General features: G+C 36.2%; 1 protein-coding gene and 1 long non-coding RNA gene across 4 annotated transcripts; one reads left to right on the forward strand and one right to left on the reverse strand.

Annotated features, from left to right (window-relative positions):
• Positions 1-3,674: 3,674 nt before the first annotated feature.
• LOC136206541 (uncharacterized) lies at positions 3,675-11,117 on the reverse strand. Of its 3 annotated transcripts, none has more exons than XM_065997628.1 (6): positions 10,965-11,117; positions 10,701-10,800; positions 10,229-10,344; positions 10,020-10,146; positions 9,420-9,598; positions 3,675-3,800 (listed from the first exon to the last, which is right to left on the reverse strand). In XM_065997628.1, the coding sequence occupies exons 1-6, from the start codon at positions 10,981-10,983 to the stop codon at positions 3,769-3,771; spliced, it is 573 nt and encodes a 190-aa protein (XP_065853700.1). In that variant the 5' UTR covers positions 10,984-11,117; the 3' UTR covers positions 3,675-3,768. The 3 variants fall into 3 exon arrangements, with proteins under 3 accessions (XP_065853700.1, XP_065853701.1, XP_065853699.1); XM_065997629.1 differs by lacking the exon at positions 3,675-3,800 and adding an exon at positions 8,834-9,100 and having other exon boundaries at positions 10,701-10,770; XM_065997627.1 differs by lacking the exon at positions 3,675-3,800 and adding an exon at positions 8,834-9,100.
• Positions 5,830-6,400, forward strand: LOC136205132 (uncharacterized). Its single transcript, XR_010675831.1, has 2 exons — positions 5,830-6,011; positions 6,108-6,400. It is a non-coding gene; the product is annotated as an uncharacterized lncRNA (long non-coding RNA).
• Positions 11,118-24,182: the final 13,065 nt, after the last annotated feature.

A 24,182-nucleotide genomic window follows, 5' to 3' on the forward strand; every position in this document is an offset into this window, starting at 1 on the left:
TTTAATATTGTTGTTTCAATGTTATTGACACATTTTTAAAAACATAAGTCTATATTAAATAATTTTCTATTATAATTTTTAAATAATATAATGCACTTTTTTAATTGTATTTATATAATAATTTGTTTATTAACAAATAAGAAAATATAAAAATACAAATCCAATTCCGGATTAATTATCAAGGGCCTTGTTCGCCCTACTCTGTTTCGAGATAGGGGTTGGAATTTCCTTTTTGTTTATGTAGAATGTAATAAAACTGTTAACTGGTTGGTTAACTTCACAGGTTTTTATCTTTTAGTTCACCATAAGTTTTGTGTGCCTCATGTGGGTCTCTAGGAGATTCTCTCCATATATTGTCAAGGATCTTACCTTAGCAAAGTAGTTTAGGTATATTTGTTTCCTTTTCTTTTCTTTTCAGCTCTAGCATTTAGCATTCCTTGTGTTACCATATATATAAGTACATATTTGGAATTGAAGTGTCAAGAAGCAAAGAAAGGAATCTTCTTGTTTCAAAGAAACTGTGTTCTTAATTTGTTATCAGAAACAGGAAAATCAACTCCGAACTTGTATCTCACATAAGGAAAGTTATTTGAAGATCCTAGAAAATACCGATGTTTTGTGTAAAAACTAAACAATATGGTAATTAGACTTTATTCGGTCAGTGTTGTTATCCAATTTATATCTTCTACCTCCATTGATTAGTGGACTGCGCTTGAATAAATGCTATGTTACTTAAAAGTAGGCTGGGCCGGACTGGGTTCGGGCCGGGCTATGTTGAAATATTATTATATTATTAATAAAACTAAATATGCATAAACTTTATAACAGGATATGAATAAGTTGTATAAATTTTAATAATATATAAATACATATCAAAGAATTACGGGCCAGGCCGGGCTAAGACGGGCTTTTATAACAGGTCCCAAGCCCAACCCATAAATTAATGGGTATCTTCAGACTTGGATCGGGCCGAGCTTATTAAAAATTTAGTCTGACCAAGCCCGTCCCATTGACTAAGGGTTTGGGCGGGCTGGGCGGACCATCGAGTTCATGAGCAGGTCTACTTAAAAGTAACTCCTAGACAAGGAATATTATACAAAAATCATGGTCATACTGATTGAATGTTTTTCTTATCCGTTCACTAAGATCGAATGTTTACTTAGAGCATCTCCAACGCTTCCCATAAGGAGCATTGGAGATGCTAATATAGGGAGGGTTGAAGTCCAACCCTCCCTATATCCTTCCAGGGAAATTCAGATTTCTTCCCTAAAAGAAGGGAAGGAAAATGGTTCCCCATTTTATGGGGAACATTAATTTAATATATTTTTATTAGTTTTTATTTATTAAAGATATGTTTTAAATGTAAAATGTATTATAATATTAATAAATGTTGTATGTTAAATGGAATTAGGGAAGCAATTTGATTAGTGGGTTGGAGAAAAAATAGGGATCGGGGAAGAAAAAATGGAGAATTAAGGTTAGAGAAGGGAATTAAGGAGAATTGGGTTGGAGATGCTCTTAATCACATAAATTAATTTTATTGTCTTTCCTAGTTCAGCTCTGTACATTAATATAAATACCTATATTTTTCTAATACATGATATATTCAGTTCTGAGAACTTCTATGGTGGACCGGGTGTCATTGACCCAACCAATGAAAAAAAAGAATCATGCTACGTCATTGGAAAATGATTGGTGTAAGTAAAGAAAGTGCACAATTGTCATATTTATATTGGCAAGGTCCAATGGACCGGGACCATAGTAAAAAATTTCTTCAGCTCTACACATTGACCAAATACGGCTTTAGCTAAAAAAATCTGCTTTTAGGGTCTATGAAAGTAATAACAAACACACCCTACATCTACATCTCAAACAGTATATATTAACAGATACATAATTCAAGATAAAATTAAAATAAAATGCAAAACAGAATCATATTAGGCCATGTTCTTTATCACTTAATTTCAGTAACAATCAGTTTAGTTCAGTTCAGTTCAATTCAGTTCAGTTCAGTTCAGTTCAATTCAGTTCAGTTCAGCATTCAGTTTCAGTATTCAGTTTCAGCATCCAGTTTCAGCATTCAGTTTCAGTATTCAGTAATTTATCATTATTTATTATATTATAATTATTTATATATAATTTATTATTATTATTTATCTATAATTTATCATTATTTATTATTATTATTATTATTTAGGGTAAATTCCAAAAACAACCCATGTGGTTTCATGTTGTTCAAAAAAAACCCATGTGGTTTGGTTTTACAAAAAAAAAGGATTGTGGTTTACGCCGTTACCCGAAAAAAGGAAAAGGGCTTAACACCGTTAAAAGCGCTGACGTGGCAAGGGGTAGAGTTGGAAAAGAATTTTTTTTTTTCTTTTTTCTTTTTCTTCTTCTTCCTCTCCTCCTCCTCCTCTTCTTCTTCTTCTTCTTTAATTGTTGGCAAGGGATAGAGTTGGAAAAGCGCTTAACATGATTTCAGACGTTCAACAGTGTTAAGCTCTTTTCCGTTTTTCGGGTAACGGCGTAAACCACGGTCCTTTTTTTTGTAAAACCAAACCACAGGGGTTTTTTTTGAACAACATGAAACCACAGGGGTTGTTTTTAGAATTTATCCTATTATTTATAGTTTATCATTACCAATAAATTAGATAAAAGTAAGAAATGATAGTTTATTAAAGTATAGGAAAATTTACAAGGAAATTCATATCTTAAAAATTATTAACAATTTTATCAATTACTTATTTTAAATATATCAAACCTAAAATATAGTGGCAGTTAGAAAGAATTCATTATCTTACTCTCTTTTTTCAGTCCACTCATAAATTAACATTTAAAAAATAATTTGACATTTTCTAAAATAAAGATCCATACTTTTGATATATCAATAATTAAATTATCAATATTCATAAAACAATAATATTATTTTTATTTATGATTTTCCTGTAAAGGGCCCTAAAGTATATATGGTTTAATAAAAAAATAAAACTAAAGTATGCATCCATATTTAAAAATTAGAAATTGCATCCATATTATGAATTATTTCTCAAATTTATCCAATTTATCAATGTTAGGGATAAAATTCCACAATTTTAGACGTTAGAGGTAAAATTACTTCTGACCCAAAACGTTATTTTTGCACTTTAACCCTTAATTAAAATAAAAAGTTAAGAGTTTGTATTCATATGAAGATTTGTATTTAATTTCATAGGCTTTAAATTATATATAAATTTATGTTTGTATGTAATTTGTATTTTTAATTTAAATTAGACTTATTTTTATTTAATTTCATAGGCTTTTATCGAGCCAAGATTTTATCATCTCGGGCTTTTATTTGATATTCAATTTAGTTTTATCTTTAATAATATATTTATTTATTATTGATATTATTAAATTTATTAGAACCATTATTATTATTATAAGTTCATTAATGTCCAATATTATCATGAAAATTATTTTAAAGTCTAATATCATCATTATTGTTAAGTTCGATTAAGTTCGGTAGCATTCAGTTAAGTTCAATATTCAGTAGTATTCAGTTAAATTCAGTTCAGTATTCAGCAGTATTCAGTTCAGTTCAGTTCATTATTATAAGAACAGACCCTCATGCAAGTAAGTGACTCACAATTCCGTAATATATAAAAATGTAACCCAAACAAGGTTCTGTAAATGTAATGCCCACTGTATATTACATTGTACTAAAACAAACAGATTCATTAAGCCTAGCCTGGTATGGGCAAATATACTTCTTAATCAAACAGATCCAACTTAGCATTGTCTTTTATCCGGGTCCTTGATCCCTATAAAGCACAAAACAAACTAAACATGAATCTAAATAATAAAAATAACATTAAGAAAATAGGGATATAAGTTTAAATTATGACAATCATAGTCATTATTTAAAGGCGCAAGACGCACTAATACGCAAAAGGGGTTTGTAGGTTAAGAAACAGGCTTAATATCTGCAAACAAGGGAGCAATACAATACAGTTGCATATAATCATTTCTTCGTCTGTTACTTCTAATCATTTCAACTTCAATTTCAAATTTGGAGATTAGCAAATTATTTATTCCTAATCAAACTCTGGAGCAACCTGAAAAGGTTCTAGTGGGTTGTCATTTGTATCCACCAAGGCTCGGTACGAGGGAATGTCAAGGATGCCAAAATTAGGAATCTGTTTAACCGAGTCACGATGTTAATTTTTCATATCCACACTCACCGCACCAATTTGATGTGATGTAATTTGAGCTGAGCTTGATGGGACCCTTTAGTTGTCTGAAATAAGACAGAAAAATGATCAAGGATGGCTGAGGATCGGCGATCCTGTTACAGACCTGTTTGGTAAGAGCTTTTTAGGGCTAAATTAGAGATTTGAGCCACTTTTAAGATTTTGACTAGTCAAATCTCTAATAGTATTGTTTGGTGAAGAAAGATTTGAAAGAGTTTATTGGGTCCAAAAAGCTAATTTTGAAAAAGTTCACTTTATGAGTTTTTTCAATTAGCTTATTGCTCCATATCTTTTAGTGGACATTTATACCCCTAATTATTGCTCTTGAACTCTAAATAAATGTTTTATCATGTCCTTATTTGTCATTTACCCAAACAACTATTAGCAATTAATTAAGTTTTACCAAATAAGTTTATATAATTATCTAGTCAAATCAATTAACCAAAAAGGTAATCAGCTAATAGCTAACAGTTAGTTGTCAAACATGGTCACAATGCTTAAATCAGTTAGAGAAAGGATACTAAGCAATGCAAAGCTTAGTGATCAAATGGAATGAATTGAGTACCTTTTAGTATTTTTGATTACCTTGGGTTTTGTGTCCTAAAGGAAAGTAGAAGTCAATGTGGCAGTTAGTAAATAGTGAAATCATGATTTCAACCAGAAATGATTATAACAGATACACTTGTGATACAACGAATCACGATATCAGACTCGGGTAGGAATATATTATGATAATTTGTGCAATATCACCAACCATTGAACTTATGAAATATGTTGAATAATAATTCTTGTTTGGTATGATGGATGTTATTAAATTTTGAAAATTAAGGGATGTATGATTTGACAACCTGAGTAAAGTCTTTGTGGTTTTTCAATTTTCATTAAATTGAGGAGACAAGTAAACACATTTACTGCTCCTTCTTCATCCATAATTCAAACCACGCTATTTGATTTTGGTATCCTAAATTAAATGCAACTTTAATTACAAATCTATACTAATGCTAATTTTTGGTTTAATACATCATTTCTACGTCTGAACTTGTTCAAAAAAAAAACAAAAACTTGACTAGCTCTGAACTTTCAGAGTATTCCAATAGCTCATTCAACTTGTATAAAAGGTTTAGTTAGCCCATTGAACTTGCATTAAAGGTAATCAATTAATCACTCTGTTGCAAATAAAAAAAAAAAAAAAAGTTAAGTGCATATTATATAGATCTTAGAATGTTATTACATAATTCACACAATAGATTAAAATGGAAGTTCTTACTTGCTCAATTATAAAATTTATTTTTTCTAATATTAGAACCGCATACTCAGACAGTACCAAAAAAAAAAGAACCGCATACTCAGACATTGGTTTACATTTTCTGCAACAGAGTGATCAATTGATTACATTTTATGCAAGTTTAGGAGGCTAATTGAACCTTTTATGCAAATTGACACAGCTATTGGAACACTTTGAAAGTTTGGAGGGTCAATCAAGCTTTTTAGACAAATTCAGAGACAAATGATGTATTAAGCTTTAATTTTATATATATATATATATATATATATATATATATATATATATGTCTACCTTTTTTTATGAGATCCATAAAACTTGGAACACCTTTGTTTCACATAAATAAGGTCATTAACAATGGTAACCAAGGTTTCTTCCCTCATAATCATTTGCCTTTTCTTGGTTATTCCTGCAGCAGGAATATTATCTATAGCCTCAGATTAATAGTGCAGAAGCAAGAAAGTTAGAGGATATTCATATTCCTCAAAACACTAATTTTAGTATGAATTATGATTTATGAATTGAATCATCAAATTTAATTATATTTAATTTCAATTATGTTCTTTCATTATTGAAATTTTCATCTGGGCATGCAGGTAACTCGAGTACTAATTTTCAAGGCGAAGCAAGTACCAATGTAGGTGTCCATCCAAGTAATTCAACTCATCCGGGTCCGCCCCGCACCCGTTAACTCCTAAAAGATGGTTTAACACATCGGGTATCCTGAACTTTGTCCAAAAATAAAATTTGATTGTCCTTTAAATTTACAGTGTATCAATATAGCCTCGTTGTTTAAAGTGATACGATGGTTTCTTGAATTTGTTTAAATTTAAGTGTATCGTTATGGTCTCTTTGTTTATAATGATTTATTCTATTGTTCCTTTGAACTTGATTAAAGTGTTATACATCTATTATTCAAAGTTCTTTCTTGCTCTGTCCAGTGGTCTTAGAAAGTTAATCATGCCAATCAGAGAGTCATTCAGTTTTTTCAGTCAAGTTTACTAGGCTCTAGATGTATTAAGCCGAAAAACTTTATGTATATCTAATATTATATCTAAATATTCTAAACACGGTTTCATAGTTAATTTGACAACACATTTAAGAGACGATATGGTTAAGCTACCGATCTTTTTTAATTCATTTCAGTATAAGTAAGTTTAGTTCAGTTCGATAACATTCAGTTCAGTTAAGTTAATTTAACTATAAAAAAAAGTTAATTTAATTTCAGTTCAGTAATTTATCATTATATTTATTATAATTATAACTATTTATATATAATTTAGTATTATTTATATATAATTTATTATTACCTATATATTATTTATATATAATTCATCATTATTTATTATAATTATAATTTTTTTATTGAAATACGGACCTAGCCCAACGGGAATTATATATAATTATTTATATATAATATATTTATTATATATATATATTTATATTTATATAATTTATTATAATTATAATTATTTGGTGCAAACCAGTTAAGTTAAGTTCCATAGCATTCACTTCAGCTGAATTCAGTAGCATTCAGTTCAGTTAGTTTAATTTCAGTCAAAAAGAAAGAGTCTAAGAGTTGGATAGATGTTCTCTATTAATAGAGATAATAAAAAGATTTTTAATGATCTGAGAAGTTGTTAGAGTTGATTTTTAATTTTTCGTCGAAAGAGCCAAATTAAAGGGTTGTTTGAGATACTCTTTTGTTTTTTTAAGGAAAATAATTGTTCGAGATACTCTTGGTATAACTATTACAGAACCTAAATACTTAATCATAGGAATTAACTTTATTCTCGTTTCTAGTTAAGCTCCACACATTAATATATAAGTCAATGAATAAAAAAAAAAATATATACGTGTAGGGTTATTTCTGTTTGAAAATAGTTTAGGAAAAAAGTACAAAATAAATCTTCTGATTTAATAAATTTACAAAAATAGTCGTTATGGTTTAGAAGTCTATAAACAGTAAGGGAACGTTTGGTTTGGGGGTTTCAGGAAAGGGTAAGGGAAATGGGAGGCTTCATTCCCTTTGTTGGTATTTGTTTTGCTAATTAAATGATTCCCTTTACCCTCTTTTAGTTTTGGGTTTACCCCTAACTCCTCTAACTCATTCCCCACTTTCCCCTAAGGTTTTCTATTCCCTTTCCCCTTTCTTTCTAACATACCCTCCTTATAAAATTTTACTTTACTCCTTATTTTATTTTTTATTTTTATTTTGGTCTCTATATTTTTTTTTTTTTACATTTCTTTATCTTTGGATTAATTTCATTTTTGTTATATATTTTTAATTCTTTTACTCAAAAAATATTTTTTGACTAAATTTTACTTTTTTTTATTTTTGTTTAATCCTTATATTTTTTTATCACTAGTAATTTCACTTTTGATCCTTATAATTATTTATTTTTACCTTTTTATCCTGAAAAATAATTTTGACCAAATTTTTTTGTTTTATCATATTATTCAGTTTTAATATTTATTTTTAATTATTTTAAAATAATTATTTTCTTTTTAAATATAATATTTATGCATTTTCTTTGATTAATTTTAACTTTTATGAACTTTATATTATTATCAATAAGGGTAGCAAGTGAAGGACGTTTTGGATTGTTTGGGATTATATATGAAGTTATTTCACGTTTTATAGAAACTATAGTAAAAGAGTTGAATTGTTTATTGATTATATATGAAATAAATAAAAAATAGTTTTAATTCCCTATTTGAACCAAACATCCACAAAGAGAATATGGTGGAATTGCATTCCCTTTCCTAAACATATCCAAACACATAGGGGTATGAATGCTCATTCTTTTCCTTTCTTTAGTTTCCCTTTCTTGATTCCTTTTCCCTTACCTATTGTGAACCAAATGCCCCCTAATTACATGTTTTGTACAGTTTACAAATTCTGTCATTTATAAAAAAAAATTACTCTCCTCACTATTTATCCTAAAAGGGAGTGATTTTGAGCAATTAAAAAAACTAAAATTGCAAATTACCCAAACTACAAGATCTGATTTTACTAATTAACTAAATCACAGTTATTGTTTTGAGCGAAAAGTTGTCTCACAAATTCTTTAACCGCAAATTTCACAAAGTACAAAACCCGTGTTTTAAAACTTTCAAGTCATGGGAATTGTCTTTATAAACCAACTAAACCACAAGGTTCATTTTTCTACATTTCTCAAAAATATAATATTTCTTTCCTTCTCACAAGTTGTATTTGCATTGACCAAATGCCGTTTTTAACTGAAAAGCCTGCATCTATGAAAGTAATGACAAACACACCCTAGACGTACATCTCAACAGTATAGATTAACACACATAATTCAAGAATCAAGATAAAATTAAAACAAAATGCAAAACAGAATCATGTTATGTTAGTAAGATCCATGACTTTAAAGGTAACTCACAATTCTGTTAAATATATAAAAATGTAATCCTAACATGGTTCTGTAAATGTAATGCCCACTGTATATTACATTGTATTGTACTAAAACAAACAGATTCATTAAGCCTAGCCTTGTATGGGCAAATATACTTCTTAATCAAACAGATCCAACTTAGCATTGTCTTTTATCCAGGTCCTCAATCCCTATAAAGCACAAAACAAACTAAACATGAATCTAAATAATAAAAATAACATTAAAAATTTAGGGACATAAGTTTAAATTTTGACAATCATAGTTATTAAAGGCGCGAGACACAAGACGCACTAATACGCAAAGGGGGTTTGTAGGTTAAGAAACAGGCTTAATATCTGCAAACAAGGGAGCAATAGAATACAGTTACACATAATCATTTCTCCTCTGTTACTTCTAATCATTTCAATTTCAATTTCAATTTCAAATTTAGAGATTAGCAACCTAAATTATTTATCCTTGTTAATACAACATGAATGACAAAATCATCACCTGAAAAATTCAGCTCCTCGTTGCTGACATTTTCCGCTTCCTCGCGCTGCATTCCAACACATAAAGTTTTGTAGAAGATTGAGAGAGGATCTTGCACCAAAACTAATCCAGCTCTTTTCTGATCATCAACATACTGTTGCAAATATTCCTTTACATTGTCTATGCTTTTCTTGCTAAAACTGTAATGAAAAAGTAATAATCAATTTACTTGTTCAGAATTTATGATAAGTGCTTCATTTGGCTCCTGATCAAGTTGCCTCGAAATAAACTTTCAATATCATTTTAATCCCCAACTTGACACTTTTAGTTCATTTATAAGTCACCAGAGTCAATACATAACTTATGGTATTGTTCATGCTAATACATGTCACAGTTGATAAAGAAAAAGTGCTAGTTAAAGTAGCAAACAAATAATAGCAATTCATCTTTTGCTAAATTCATGTATTTCTCGACACCAATCATCGTCATAAAGTGTTATGTGTCTCCTTTTTCTATCAGTGGGGTGTGTTAAAGTATGGTAGAAGTTCTCCCTAATCGAACCTTTATCAGAATTTAAGATCAGAAAAGAAAGACAATGACATTTTGATAAATAAAACTCACTCAATCATATAAAACCGAGAAGCTGAAGAAACCATATTGACACGATCCTTCATTTCAAGAATGGCATGGGATATGATTCCCCTCCATCTTCCATGAATTTCTAGCTTCTTAGCGCAGTTGCCTGCCACTGTTAGTCGCACCAAAACATAAACATAAGTAGTGAAAAAGAAAAAGGTACAGTAATAAAAATAAACAGATTGTGCACAAACCATCAGAGTGGACAATTTCTCTGAGAACTTGACAGCAACTACAACCGGGCGGCCGAACTGGAATAGGCCGGCTGTTATCTGGAAACATTGGTTGAGCACTCTCCGGTGTACCTTCACTGACCTCTCCAAATGAAGAGAAAGCATCTTGTAAGGACTAAAGTGAAAGTTGGATTCATCATACAATTCCTCCATATACTCCCTAATTCTCATTAACCAAACAACATAAGATATCATAGCCAATAAAAAATCTCCAACAATATACTCAAATTAAAAAATCACAAATCAGCTCATCTCAAGCCCTAAAACAACCTTATCTCTACGATTCCAACTTAGCCTGAAATCACAATCTCGAGTCGGGTTCCTGATAGACCAAGAACAGAATAGAATCCAATCGCATGGAGCCTAATCCAAACATGATTCAAACAAACAGGACCAATTACTGTGATTAAAGCAAAAATAATACAATACTCACCGGGACGGAGCGCAGGAAGAACAATCCCCAATGTATATATTAGCAGCGGGGTGAGGATGATCTCCATCAGCTGGACAAAATCCATAAGCATCCGTGAGTTCTGCAAAATTTACATACAATTCCGCACTTTACAACTAGTAATCCTATAATTGATATTGATAATTAGCTAATAACTAGTGTGATTAATGGGCAAGAGCTGAATATACTTAGGAAAACAAACGTATAAATTAAAATGCAGAAGAGGTTATTGATTGCGAACTTTACCAGAACTTGCAGAATCCATTGTAGAATCGCAATAGGGACTAAACTTGGCTGCTCCAAAGTTACTCAGTTCAATAAAAATGAGTTTTGGAGAGATATATCATTAGAGTGATGATCGGAATTTCCGAATACGCAGGTGCAAATTCTCCAGCTATATATGCGAAACGTCGTTAGTATAACGACGTTACAAAAATTCAAGGGGTTTTGTTTTGTTTTTTTTGGCCTAATACACAAATAATCCTTGAACTTGTCCAAATGTTATAACTGTCCCCCGAACTTTCAATTTTAACAACTTATCTCTTAAACTTGTCCAATTATAAAAATAACCCTTCAAACTTGTCCAATTGTAAAATATAACCCCAAATTGCTGACATGAACTGCAATTGAAGAAACACGTGAAATACAAAAGGTGCAACGCTCGTGGAGTGTGATAATCAAATCTTTGGCGTGATACGAATCCGGGTGTTTGCACCATAATTTAATTTTTTGGCACTTATATATTATTTGGCCTAACTTACGTCTAAATAGATTTTTTCAGAGTGAACCTTAGGGGAAACCAATTTCTTAAGGTGAACCTTAGAGGAAACATGAGGTAAATTAAAAGGAAAAATCAGAAAGCCATTTAATATTTTAACATGTATTTTTGAGCCAATTAGAATGCAGAAAAGTTTTTTTTTTAATGAAAGAATAAATTGAATAAATGAATCAATCAATGGTCAATAGACCTACAAAAGATGGGGGAATAACATCTGTAATAGTCAGTACATTGGAAGATAAACCTAACTTAGCTGCCTCGTCTGCTACCCGATTACCGCTCCGTCTAATGAAACGGAATTCGCATTGAGAAATTGATTCCGCAATGGTACGACAATCCGAGATAACCAGCCCAAAGTTAGAAAAATCCTCTTCTGGGTCCTGTCTAAGAGCGTTAATAACTATCTGCGCGTCCCCCTCAACACAAACCATGCTATCTCCTCGTTCTTTTATCCAGCTGAGAGCTTCTCTGCATGAGATAGCTTCAGCCAACGCAGGCGAGAAATGGCCTTGGACCAAACGGTATCTAGTTGCCACCATACGCCCTTGGCCATCTCTGATAACAGCCCCAATTCCCACCCGGTGCGTTACCTCCTGGACTGATGCATCAAAATTTAGTTTAAGCCCGGAAGTAGGCGGACACCATGTTGCTTGTAACTCCACGGTAACAACTGCTTCCCCCGACTGACGAAGCCGTTGTGCTGAACTCCGGGCAGAAAACACATCATCAGCACGACCCGCTAAACCATTCACCTGCAAATTGCGATTATTCCAGATTTTCTGGTTTCTGCTGTACCAGATATACCAGAGAAACGTTGCGCACCGACCTGCAATTTCGCTAGAATTATTACGAACCAGATCAGGCCACCAATCCGCAAACTCCAATGCTCCCCCGCCCCTCAGGTGAGAGAATTCTGTATTCTGCCATGCACGGATCGTTACTGGGCATCTAAGAAATAAATGAGTTTGATCCTAAATATACAGCCAACACAACGGACACTGCATATCAATATCGACTCGACAAGAAGCTAGAGTTGACTTAGTTGGGATTAAATTCCAAGCCGAACGCCATAGGAAGTTTTTTACCTTCGGGGGGCAAGATAAACGCCATAGCATACTCTATGGTGCGTTACGCACCGCCTCAGGTGGGTTCTGAGAATCCTCCATTAAGGCGTAGTATGCCGATTTTACACTGTAAATACCCTTCTTTTCCCTCCGCCAACACAACTGATCCTCTCTGTCGTAGGAAGATAATGGGATTCGTAGAATCCTACTACGATCCTCCTCTGAGAAAGAATCCGCAAGCAACTCATGCCTCCAATTACCGTCTTGAATAAGCCGATCCACCGTATCCTCCTGATCGAAATCCCCTTGTACCGATTCTGGGATCCCTGTTGCTGAATCCAACCATTTATCCTTCCAGATTTTTGTATGTTTACCATTCCCAATCCGCTGATAGACTTCGTTTCTAATAAGATGTTGCGTTTGAATGATACTTGACCAGATAGCACTCGGATTGGACCCCGTCCTAGCCTCGCGGAAGTCCGAATTGGGGAAGTATCGGGCTTTGAACAATCGGTAGACGAGCGCTTGGGGATTTGTCATAAATTTCCAGGTTAGTTTGCCCAGGAAAGCCACATTAAACTCATGGAATTGCCTAAAATTCAACCCGCCCCATTCACGTCTTAGACACAACTGCTTCCAAGCTTTCCATTTAATCCCTCTCCCCCACCAATATGCATTTAATAGAGTTTCCATTTTTGTACAGATATTTTTGGGAAGGAGAAAAACCTGTAAGATGTAAGATGGTACCGACTGGGCAACCGCTTTAATAAGCACTTCCTTTCCTCCTTGGGAGAGTTTCTTTCTGTTCCAACCTCGAACCCTTTTCTGTAGTCCTTCAACAATATACCAAAATGTGGCTGTTCTGCTCCGACTGACTACTACAGGAAGACCTAGGTAGGTATCTCGACTATTCGTCAACTGAACTTGCATCAAGGTTGAGAGTTCTATCTGTCTGTCAAGGGAAACTTTAGAGCTGAAGGAGATTTTTGACTTTGCAAAGTTTATTTTTTGTCCTGAAGCCCGCTCATATACAGAAAAAAATTCCCTTAATTCTCTCGAACTCGACCTCCGAAGCTTTGAAGAAGAAATAACTATCATCCGCAAATAATAAGTGAGTGACTGGTGGAGCCCCCCTGCTAATTCTACAACCGTGGATAAAATTCCCATTCTCCGCTTGCTTTATCAGTGCAGTTAAACCTTCAGTGCATATAATAAAGAGATACGGTGACAACGGGTCTCCCTGGCGGAGCCCTCTTGTTGGTTTAAAGCCGGGGAATTCCGCATTCATGTTTACTATTTGATATTCTATGGAAGATACACAACTCATTATCAGATCAATAAACAGAGGAGGGAAGTTTATCCGTACCAAGATTGCTTTTAGGAAAGGCCATTCCACTCTGTTGTAGGCTTTAGACATATCTACTTTTAGTGCCGCATACCCTTGTCGACCTCCTCTACCCAGTTTCAATGCGTGACCCACCTTATATGCCACCATGATATTGTCTGTAATTGATCATTTGGGGATGAAGGCACTCTGGCATGGGGAGATGATACTGTTCAATATTCGTTTCAGTCTATTTGCAATGGCTTTGGTCATAATCTTCATTAGAACATTACATAACGCAATATGGGTCGGAGATCAGTGATGCTAGAAGGAGGGAATTTCTTAGGAATCAGCACCAAACTGGTAATGTTCTGATGTGATGGAACGGGCCCACTATTAAGGCACGAAATACAAAAAGCCGTCACCTCAGGACCCAAAATCTCCCAATGTTGTTGGTAAAACCCCAGGTTAAGGCCATCGGGCCCGGGGCACTTATCTGGATGCATCAAAAAGAGGGCCGATTTTATCTCCTCCACTGTATAACCCCTGAGCAGCTGATGTCCCTGTGTCTCTGAGATGCTTGTAAGAACCGCCTCAACTGAATTCAACCCCTCACAGCCCTGTGATTTGAAGATGCTTTCAAAATGTCGTTGAATTTCCTCTACTATGTTTGTACTCCAAGAGCAGCGGTTTCCTTCCCCATTTTGTAGGTTGTCAAAGTCGTTTTTCCTTCTACTATTATTTACCGTTTTATGGAAAAAACGGCAGTTGTGATCACCTTCGCGGAGCCATTGCACTTTCGCTCACTTTTTCCAGTATAACTCCTACTCGTGTCTGACCTTGTTCAGTTCTGTTACTACTGAATTAACTTCCTCGTCATTATCAGAACCACGTAAAGCTTCTAACTTAGTCCATAGCTGCTGCGAGCAACCTCTGAACCGCTGTCTGAACCTGTTACCCCATCTGCTAACAGAGTTCCTGCAGTCCTCCAATCTGGTCGGGAAATCACGCCCCTGCGACTCGTTCCAGCAGTTCAAAATTTAGCTTCGGCACCCCTCCTCAAGCCCCCATGCATTTTCATACCGAAACCTTGCCGTTTTGAATGTCGAAAGATTGCTCGTTTTGAGTATTAACGCTGAGTGATCCGACTGTGTAGTAAACACGTTTGCAATAAAGGCAGCAGGGAAACGATCCATCCACTCTTGGTTTGCAAATCCTCTGTCTAATTTCTCTTCCAATGTTTGCTGACCTTGTCTACGTCTGCACCAGGTGAAAGGATATCCGTGGATAGGGACTTCTGAAAGCTGATAGGCATCAATGGTTTTGTTAAAACCATTTAGAAGTTGGGCCAGCTGTCTTTTGCCACCTCTCTTTTCAAACATGAACAACATGTCGTTGAAATCACCGACCACCACCCACGGCAAATTTGCAATACGGTAAAGATCTTTGAGGCACTGCCACGACTGAGTTCTTTTTCCCCTTTCTGGAAAACCGTAAAAACCAGTCAACCTTCAATCCTCCTTCCGAGGCTCTGAGATTCTAACATCGATGAAATTCTGCCCAAACTTCAGCAGATTAACTGAAATTTCACACTTCCATAATAATGCCACTCCTCCACCTCCACGAACACACGGCACCGCGAAGTGCCGATTAAAACCAATATTATTCTGTAAGTTAGCAATTGTAGAATTACCTACCATAGTTTTCATTAAGAAGACCATGCTAGGTTTGTGGGTGTGAATGAGCTCCTTGAGCTCTCTAACTGACTCGAGGGTCCCCATGCCTCGGCAGTTCCAGCTTAGGCACGTCATAGCTTCCGACTGGCCCACTCACTTGAACCTGCCAATATCTCTATTTCATTATCATTTAAACCACTTTTTTCCTCATCCTCTGCACCATCTATCCTCTTTCGTTTTGCATCTGAAAATGTTTGTACCATATCCTCCGATTGACGGACTATTTCCATCCCCTCTTCTGTTTACTGTTTCAGTGCTTTTACCTTCTCTATGTCCTGACCTATAATTGCATTGGCAGCTAAAGCTGGGAGTGGGATTAGCCAGGGTGACGTATTTGGAGCAAAACGCCTGGGAGCAGCCCGTAGGAACGCCCCATACAGAGTTGGCATATTCGGATCATTAATGGCTCGGAACGCCACACTGTCACATTCAGAATGTCCGATCAATCCACAGAAAAAGCAAAAGTGTGGTAGACGTTCGTACTTAAAATTCACCCAAATCCACTGGGAAGTCGATATCTCGAGTTTCATTCTACGTTTTAAGGGTTTAATGACATCTAGCATGATTTGCACTTGTAAATAGCCCACAGCGTTTACGTCGTAGTCTCTTGGATCTGTCTTCAGAACCCTACCCACATACGCCCCACATGTAGTAGCCACTTTCTCTGAACGGAAACCTACTGGGATATCATAAAGTTGTATCCAAAACGCTTCATCATTCAGCTGAACTGTGTAAATCTCCTCCTGATTGACCACTCGCTTAAGAACTAGGAGTTTGTTATCGAAGGACCAGGGTCCCCCGTTGAGGATGGCATTCACATCAAAAATATGCTGGAATTGGAATAAAAACCTACCATGTTCGAGTGAAACAATCAAGATTCCTCCCGCTGGCTGCCATACTTTTGATAAGGTTACTTTCATACCTTCTTCATTAATGCTTCTATCTGTAACAAACCGGCCGATACAACACCGTCGCAAGTTATACTCAAGTGTTTGTTCTGGTTTGGGGATGATGACCGGAGCGACTTCTTCCTCTTCTAACGTCAGGCTCGGGTAATCCCTGGTAAGTGAATCCATAGTAACAAGTGGTGGTGCGGCAATAGTTTTTCAAAAAATAGGAAGGTAAGGTTTTAGGGTTGAACAACAGTATAGCTAGATTTTACGATTAGGGAACAGGAAACCGAGAGGTGGAATCAAAGCCACCGTAAACCCCAAGTTAGGGTAGAAACTAAAAAACCAGAATGCAGAAAAGTTAGAAAGCGTCATAATCAATTTCATCGTGGAAGTCAAAGTGGAACATTTATTCAAGACATGGGCTGAATGTGGAGAACGTGACTTGTGGAAGCAAGCAGGAAGTTACCTCCAACATCTATAAAATCAAGGAATCACGATGAGAACTCCCCAACTCAACAACTCAACACAACTACCTAAAACTCTAGCAAATTATCTCTAGACGACGACATTTTTTTTACAATTCTCAATTGTTCTCTTAGATTTAATTTTCAGATCTAAAGTTCAGCACATCATTTCCTTTCAATTTTATTTTATTTGTTGTTTCAATCATTTTCTGTAAGGTCGGTATCGTTTTGATAATTGAACCCTTTAGGAATTTTTGGTCTCTTTAATTCTTACAATCGTTTGATATTTAGAAGTAAGAAAGCGCACCCAATTTCACTCCATAGTGCGAGAATACTATAATTCTCTGGCACGCCCGCAATTTCTCACGAAAGAGCCACACACCGGGGAAATGTTTTTACGGTTGCTTCCAGTACAGAGTAAAAAAAATTCCAATTTGGGGTTATGTTTTACAATTTAACAAGTTTAAAGAGTAAGTTGTTACAATTAAAAATTGAAAGGGACAGTTGCAATATTTGGATAAATTTAGGGGTTATTTATATATTAGGCCTTGTTTTTTTTAAAGAGAATGAGCGCAAATCCTTAAAAAGAAAAAAAAATGGTAGCAAATTGTTATGCTTGGTTCAAATAGAATAAAATGGAACAGGTATTATCTAAGAATTGAATGGAATAAAATATATATTTGATAGATCAGTGTTTTAAAAATCGGGTGGTCGGGGGATTTTTAAAACATCATTCTGATTTTCTTAAGACGGTATAAGTTGGTTTACCGATTTTTAGTCGTCCAGGTGGTCCTGGACGGTTCCATACAGTTTTAGACGGTCCTTTTTAAAAAGTTTGTCATTTAATTTTATGTCAATTTTTTAAATTTTAAATAAATTAATAAATAAATCTAAAATTAAATGACAATATCTAAAATTATCAAATGTTATGTTTTTTTACACATTTTGTTATTAATATTATTTTGTTGGCACATGTTTATTTTTGAAGAACATTAATGTAATAAATATTAAAAAATATATAATTTTCTATCTTAAATATTTTATATTTTTATGATATAGTTCATATTTTAATTGTATGTATATAATAATTTATTTATTAAAAATTATAAAAATATAAAAATACAAATCTGATTAATTTCTAATAGTATTACCTGTCCAGCTAGCACTTAATATTTTTTACAACTTTATATTAGACATAACTATTCCAGATAATTCTTCCGGAAAGTGTTCTTTTGGAGAATAGATCTAAAACAAAAGTTTGATTCAAAAAAATCGTGTCTCTAATGTTATTGTCATTTTGAGAGATTTAAACGATTAATAAACCGATTTTGTTTTTGTAAAGAATATGGTGTAGCAAACACTAGATTCAATGTGATGGAAATTGCTGCAACATTTAAATAATATCTGACATTCACTGGTATCAAACCATCCTTTTAAAAATAAATAATACTTTGAGAGCTCGATGTCCTAATAGCTCGATGTCGCCACCTTCATCCGCCGCCGTTGCCGGCGCTGCGCCGTTTGCAATAGCGCGTCTCTTTGATCGTTCATCGTTTTCCCGATTCTCTTCTCCGGAAGCCGAAGCTGCTCCTAAATCTGCCACCTATGCGAAATCTTCTTTTGCTGATGTGGTAAAGGGTGCGATCCCTGTGGAAACTCCATCACCTCTACAGCCGATGGTAACTAAAGAAGGTGGATTTAAGGCTGTTAAAGTGCAGCAGGACATATATGATGAACGAGTTAGGTCTCTTCAGCACTCGGTCATTGGTCGTCTCTCGCTGGGCAAAGGAGACCGTCCATGGAGACATGCTGAGTTAAAGCAAAAACTGAGCCAGGTATGGAAATGCAATTTAGATTGGAAGCTGATTTCTCTTGGGAAGGGGTTTTACCATATTATAATGCCTAATGCAACTGCAATTCAATCAATTTGGAAAAATGGACCAATTTCGCTTAAACCAGGCATCATGAGGTTCTCACCCTGGTCCCATGGCTTTAATCCTGATATGCATAAAACCACTTCAGCCCAAGTTTGGGTGAGATTTTACAATCTGCCATGGGAGTTCTGGGATACGAAAATAATTGCTAGCATTGCAAGAGTCGCTGGGGTTCCTATCAGATTTCATCAGACCACAGTAAGTGGAGAGTTTAGACACTATGCTATGGTCCTTATTGGCGTTGAACTGACAAGGGAAATCCAATCGAAGATTTGGGTTGACACTGACAATCATAAGCACAGGGTCTTCTTAGAATATGAGCATCTTCCGATGCTATGTGGCACCTGTTCTGCAATTGGACACTCTTCAGCACAGTGTAGACGGAATACTGAAGCTAGCAATCCTCATGCTCCAAAGAAAAGGCAGACTAAGGAAGACAAAGTCACTGATCGTAAGTATTCTGCTGCTGAGAAGGCCAAAGCAGTGATACCAGATGAATCACATAGAAATGAAAGCTCTCTTCAGTTGGTAGTTCACCAATCGGCCCAGGATAAGGAGCCTAACAGAACCAAATTTTGGGGTGATTGCTGTGAGGGGGAGGGTCAATCGGCGTCAGAATCCGAAGGCTATGCACTGCACTTGACTTCAGCCCTGCCAAAGGAGGTAAACTTCCTGTCTGGCTCGCCAGAATGGGCGCAGCATGTGATTAGAACTAATAATAGGAAAATTAACGAATTGAACATAAATGAAGGAACTGAGTGGATTACTATGAGGAAAAAGCCCAAGGCTAGGAAAACTATTTCAAATTTGAAGGGAGGGGCTAGTTCTTCCATCATCTCCACATGATTATTATGTACTGGAATTGTCGAGGCATCAATAATCAGGGCACGCAGAGAGCCTTAAAGCTACTATGCAGTAATAATCGACCGGATTTAGTATGCATCTCGGAGCCGATGGTAGAATTTAATTCAGTCTCTTCTTCTTTTTAGAATTCACTTGGTTTGCAAATTGTTTCACAAAATGACAGCAATTCTATCTGGATTTTTTCCAGAGTTGAAACTGCTGATCGGTGCTCCATCATTTCTATTCATGGTCAGCACATCACTATAAAGTACAGACTATCAAATCTCCTTTGTCTACGGAAGAAACTCCTCGCGTAGGCGACAGTTACTTTGGGAATCAATTTTAGCTATCAGAGGTTGCGGGAAAAAACTTGTTCTATGAGATTTCAATGCAGTGACGGGAGCTCATGAAAAAATAGGCATACCTCCGTCAGCCAGCAGCTGTAGTGACTTCAGGAATTTTATCAGTGATGGCAATCTAACTAAAGTTGATAATTTGGGGCTTCAATACAACTGGTCTAATGGAAGAATGGGTGCTAGACATGTTGAATGCAAGCTGGATAGGGCTCTGGTTAGTGATGATTTTATTGATGGTTGGGATAGGCTTAGTTGTTTGTCCCTTCCTCGAAGCAAATCAGACCACAGTCCGATTATTTTCTCCTGCTCTTCAGGCATCCCTAGAAAGGCACGATTCAAATTTCTAACCATGTGGACCACGCACAGCTCTCTCCACAAACTGGTCTCTGATCACTGGAGGGACAGTCATCTCTCGCTTCCTCCAACCCAGCTTCTCTGTCACAAGCTTAGAACTCTAAGGCCCAAGCTCAGGCTTTGGAACGCTGATCTCTTTGGTCATACTGATAAAAATATTGCAGCGGCTATGGCTCGTCTAGAAGAGGTTCAAGCTTCCATCTCTAGTAATGGATTAAATGAGGATCGTCACGCTCAGGATATGGCAGCACGACAGGATCTTGATTTGCAACTATATAGACAGGAACTGCTATACAGAGATAAGAGCAGCGAAAAGTGGCTGGCTGTGGGAGACCGTAATTCAAGCTTCTTTCACCGGGCAGCAAAAATTAAAGCGGTGCACTCCTCATTCAACTCTATGTTAATTAATGGAAATTTAGAGAGCAATGAAAATGTAATCTCCTAACATATTCTGGAGTACTATACGTCCCTATTCACGGGAAGCGAGAGGAGGATTGACTACACTGCTATCAATTCAGTCATCCCACATATTGTCTCTGATTTAGACAATGAGATTCTCACTAAAAAGCCTATGCCTGCAGAGATTAGAGATACAGTCTTCAGCATTAGCCGTGACAGTTCGCCTGGGCCTGATGGATTCGGATGGGTGTTCTATCAGCATTTTTGGGATATTGTTGGACCAGATGTATGTCGAATGGTTTTCAGCTTTTTTGATACTGGATGTATGCTCCCGGGTATGAACTCCAGTATTATTGTGCTTATTCCCAAGGTGGAGGGAGCTAATGAAATTCAGCAATTCTGCCCTATTGCCATGGGAAACTTCAACTACAAAATTATTTCAAAAATTTTGTCTGATAGACTAGCGAATGTTGCTGCTGGTATCATTTTCGACAATCAATTTGGCTTTATCTCTGGCAGAAGCATTCACCACTGTATTGCTGCGGCCTCAGAAGGTGTAAATCTCTTGAAGAAGAAATGCTATGGAGGTAATATGGCGATGAAGATTGATATTAGAAAAGCATTTGATACCCTGGATTGGAATTTTCTTTTGGGAGTCTTGGAGGGGTTTGGTTTCTCTCTTAAGTTCAGAAGCTGGATTTTGGAAATTCTTAGATCTGCCAGAATTTCAGTCGCTTTTGGGGGTGGCCTCAAAGGCTTCTTTGGCTGTTCTTACGGTGTTCGTCAGGGTGACCCTCTGTCATCCATGCTTTTTGGTTTAGCTGAAGACTTCTTGGCAAGATGGATGTCCAAATTGGTCAGTGAGGGAAAATTTGATCCAATGATTTACACTGGTAATGTTGCCTTCCCTTCCCATCTTCTGTATGCAGACGATGTGATGATGTTTGGGAGAGCCTCTCTAAAAAATATGTCTTGTGTCAGAGACCTATTTGCTTTCTATGCAAGCATCTCGGGCCAGGAGGTCAACTGGGACAAGTCTCCAGTTATTTTTGGCAGCTCTGTCACCGCTGCTCGCAGAATTTGATTGATTGAAGTCCTTGGGATTAAGCTGGCCTCCCTTCCGTTTAGCTATCTTGGGGTTCCTCTCTTTCAAGGAGCTCCAAAAGCTCGCTACCTGCAGCCTCTACTTGACAGGTTTCTTAACAAATTCAGCATCTGAAGGGGAAAATCACTATCTTTTGCAGGTAGGCTGACTTTGATAAAATCATCATTGACAGGGGCTCTCATCCATTCCTTTCTGATTTACAAATGGCCATACAATCTCATCTCACGTGTCAATAAAGCAGTTAGAAACTTTCTTTGGACATGAGATAGAGATAGAAGAAAGCTAATAACAGTTCCGTGGAAAGTTTGTTGTCAGCAACTTCAACATGGTGGGTTGGGAATTAAAGACTTCAGAACTTCCAATGCTGCTTTGGTTGGAAAACTAAGCTGGGAATTAATTCATGGCTGGAGTCACATTCCCTCTCTTCTCCGTCATCGATTCCTTGAGAAATTGGGATTAGCCAGGAACTACATCTCAAATTCCTCTATCTGGACTTCCGCCAGGCCTATTTTTAACCAAATTCGACTAAACGTCTCTTGGTGGTTCAATGAAGGATCAAATCTAAACTTCTGGACAGACAGGTGGATCTTACCTGCTGTTGCTGATCAGATTGGGATACCAATGAAGCATCAGAGCAAGCTTTTTAACCCCATTCATGAATTCAGATCCAATGGAAGTTGGACTAGTCTGCAATCGCTGCCAGCACAAGTTCAAAACAACATTAATAACATTCATTGTGTTATTAATATCCCGGATACTTGCATCTGGCATCCATCGAATTCTGGCAAGCTCTCAGTAAAGCTTCTTTATCTCTCTCTCATTCCAGGGACTCCTGTTGATTGGAATAAGTTGTTGTGGAATCCTTACGTCCCTCCTAGGCGTGCGATGACTTGTTGGATGCTAATCCATCATAAACTACCAGTTTAGGAGCTGCTGCAGTCCCGCGGCTTGTGCATGGCGCAGATATGTGAGCTGTGTAAGCAGTGCAGCGAGAATATTGACCATTTGTTTCTTTTTTGCAGTGTTACATGGAAACTTTGGTGAATGATCTTTCAGTTCTTTGGTGTAGCATGTTTCACCAGCGTTGATTTTTCCGACTTCTTCGCTAAAGTCAGGACTGTGCGGGTTAGGCGTGACTTGAGAATTGGTTGGAAATGTGCAGTGATTACCTGCATTTGGTTTATTTGGTCTACTAGGAACAAAGCAATATTTGATTCAGAGCTCCCTTCAATCCAATTTTTGTGCAGCAGGCTACTGTTCTTTGTTAGAGAGTGCATGCACTCTTCGCCTAGTCGCAGTCAGAACTCTGATCCCGATTTTGCAATCGTTAGATGGCTCCCGCCTCCATGTAACTGGCTGAAGGTAAACACGGATGGTGCTGCTGATAACCAATCGGGTAATGCAGGTGCAGGAGGAGTATTCAGAAACGCTAGAGGCTTTGTGGTTGGTTGCTTTGCGTTTCCTATTTCGGATGCGCAGGCTCATGTGGTAGAGCTTCGAGCAATTATCTATGCAATTGATGCAGCTTGGGATAGGAATTGGAGAAATTTATGGATAGAATCGGACTCAATTTATGCGATTCGGCTTCTTAATAGCAACTCTCTCGAAGTTCCATGGATAATTAGAAGGATTGGATCTGATGCCTCCACAGACTCGCCTTTATGCAATGGAAAATTACACATATTTTCAGGGAGGGAAATCAAGTAGCGGATCGTCTCGCAGGATTTGGTAAAACAGCCACTTCTCTGAACTGGTGGCACTCGGCACCTCACTTCTATCAGGCTTTAGTTTTTTATGACATCTGTAATGTAGCACATATTCGTTTCTTTTAATTTCCCCTCTCCTTCTCTCCTCTTTCTTTTCTTTTTTCTCTCTTTCTCTCTGTAAAGTTTTCCTTTTTTCTCAATGATATTCGGGTTGGTGGTTTGCGCTGGGGGTGCCAACCTAGTTGGGATGTCCAGCCTGCCACCGCATCCTATTCTTTGATTCAAAAAAATAAATAATACTTTAATACAAATCCTAATAAATATATAAGTAGTATATTGGAAGAGAGGAGGCTTAGGAGCCGGGGAACATTGGATGGGTATGTTAAAAAGAAATTTAATTTATATCTATTGGTGTATATGTGAAATTTGAATTTGGTAAAAATTGATTTTATTGCGCAGTAAAACATAACATAAATGAACATAGTCTTCTTGGCAAAATTTGGGTGGC

This window comes from Euphorbia lathyris, chromosome 9 (genome assembly GCF_963576675.1).
Source record: "Euphorbia lathyris chromosome 9, ddEupLath1.1, whole genome shotgun sequence".
NCBI lineage: Eukaryota > Viridiplantae > Streptophyta > Magnoliopsida > Malpighiales > Euphorbiaceae > Euphorbia > Euphorbia lathyris.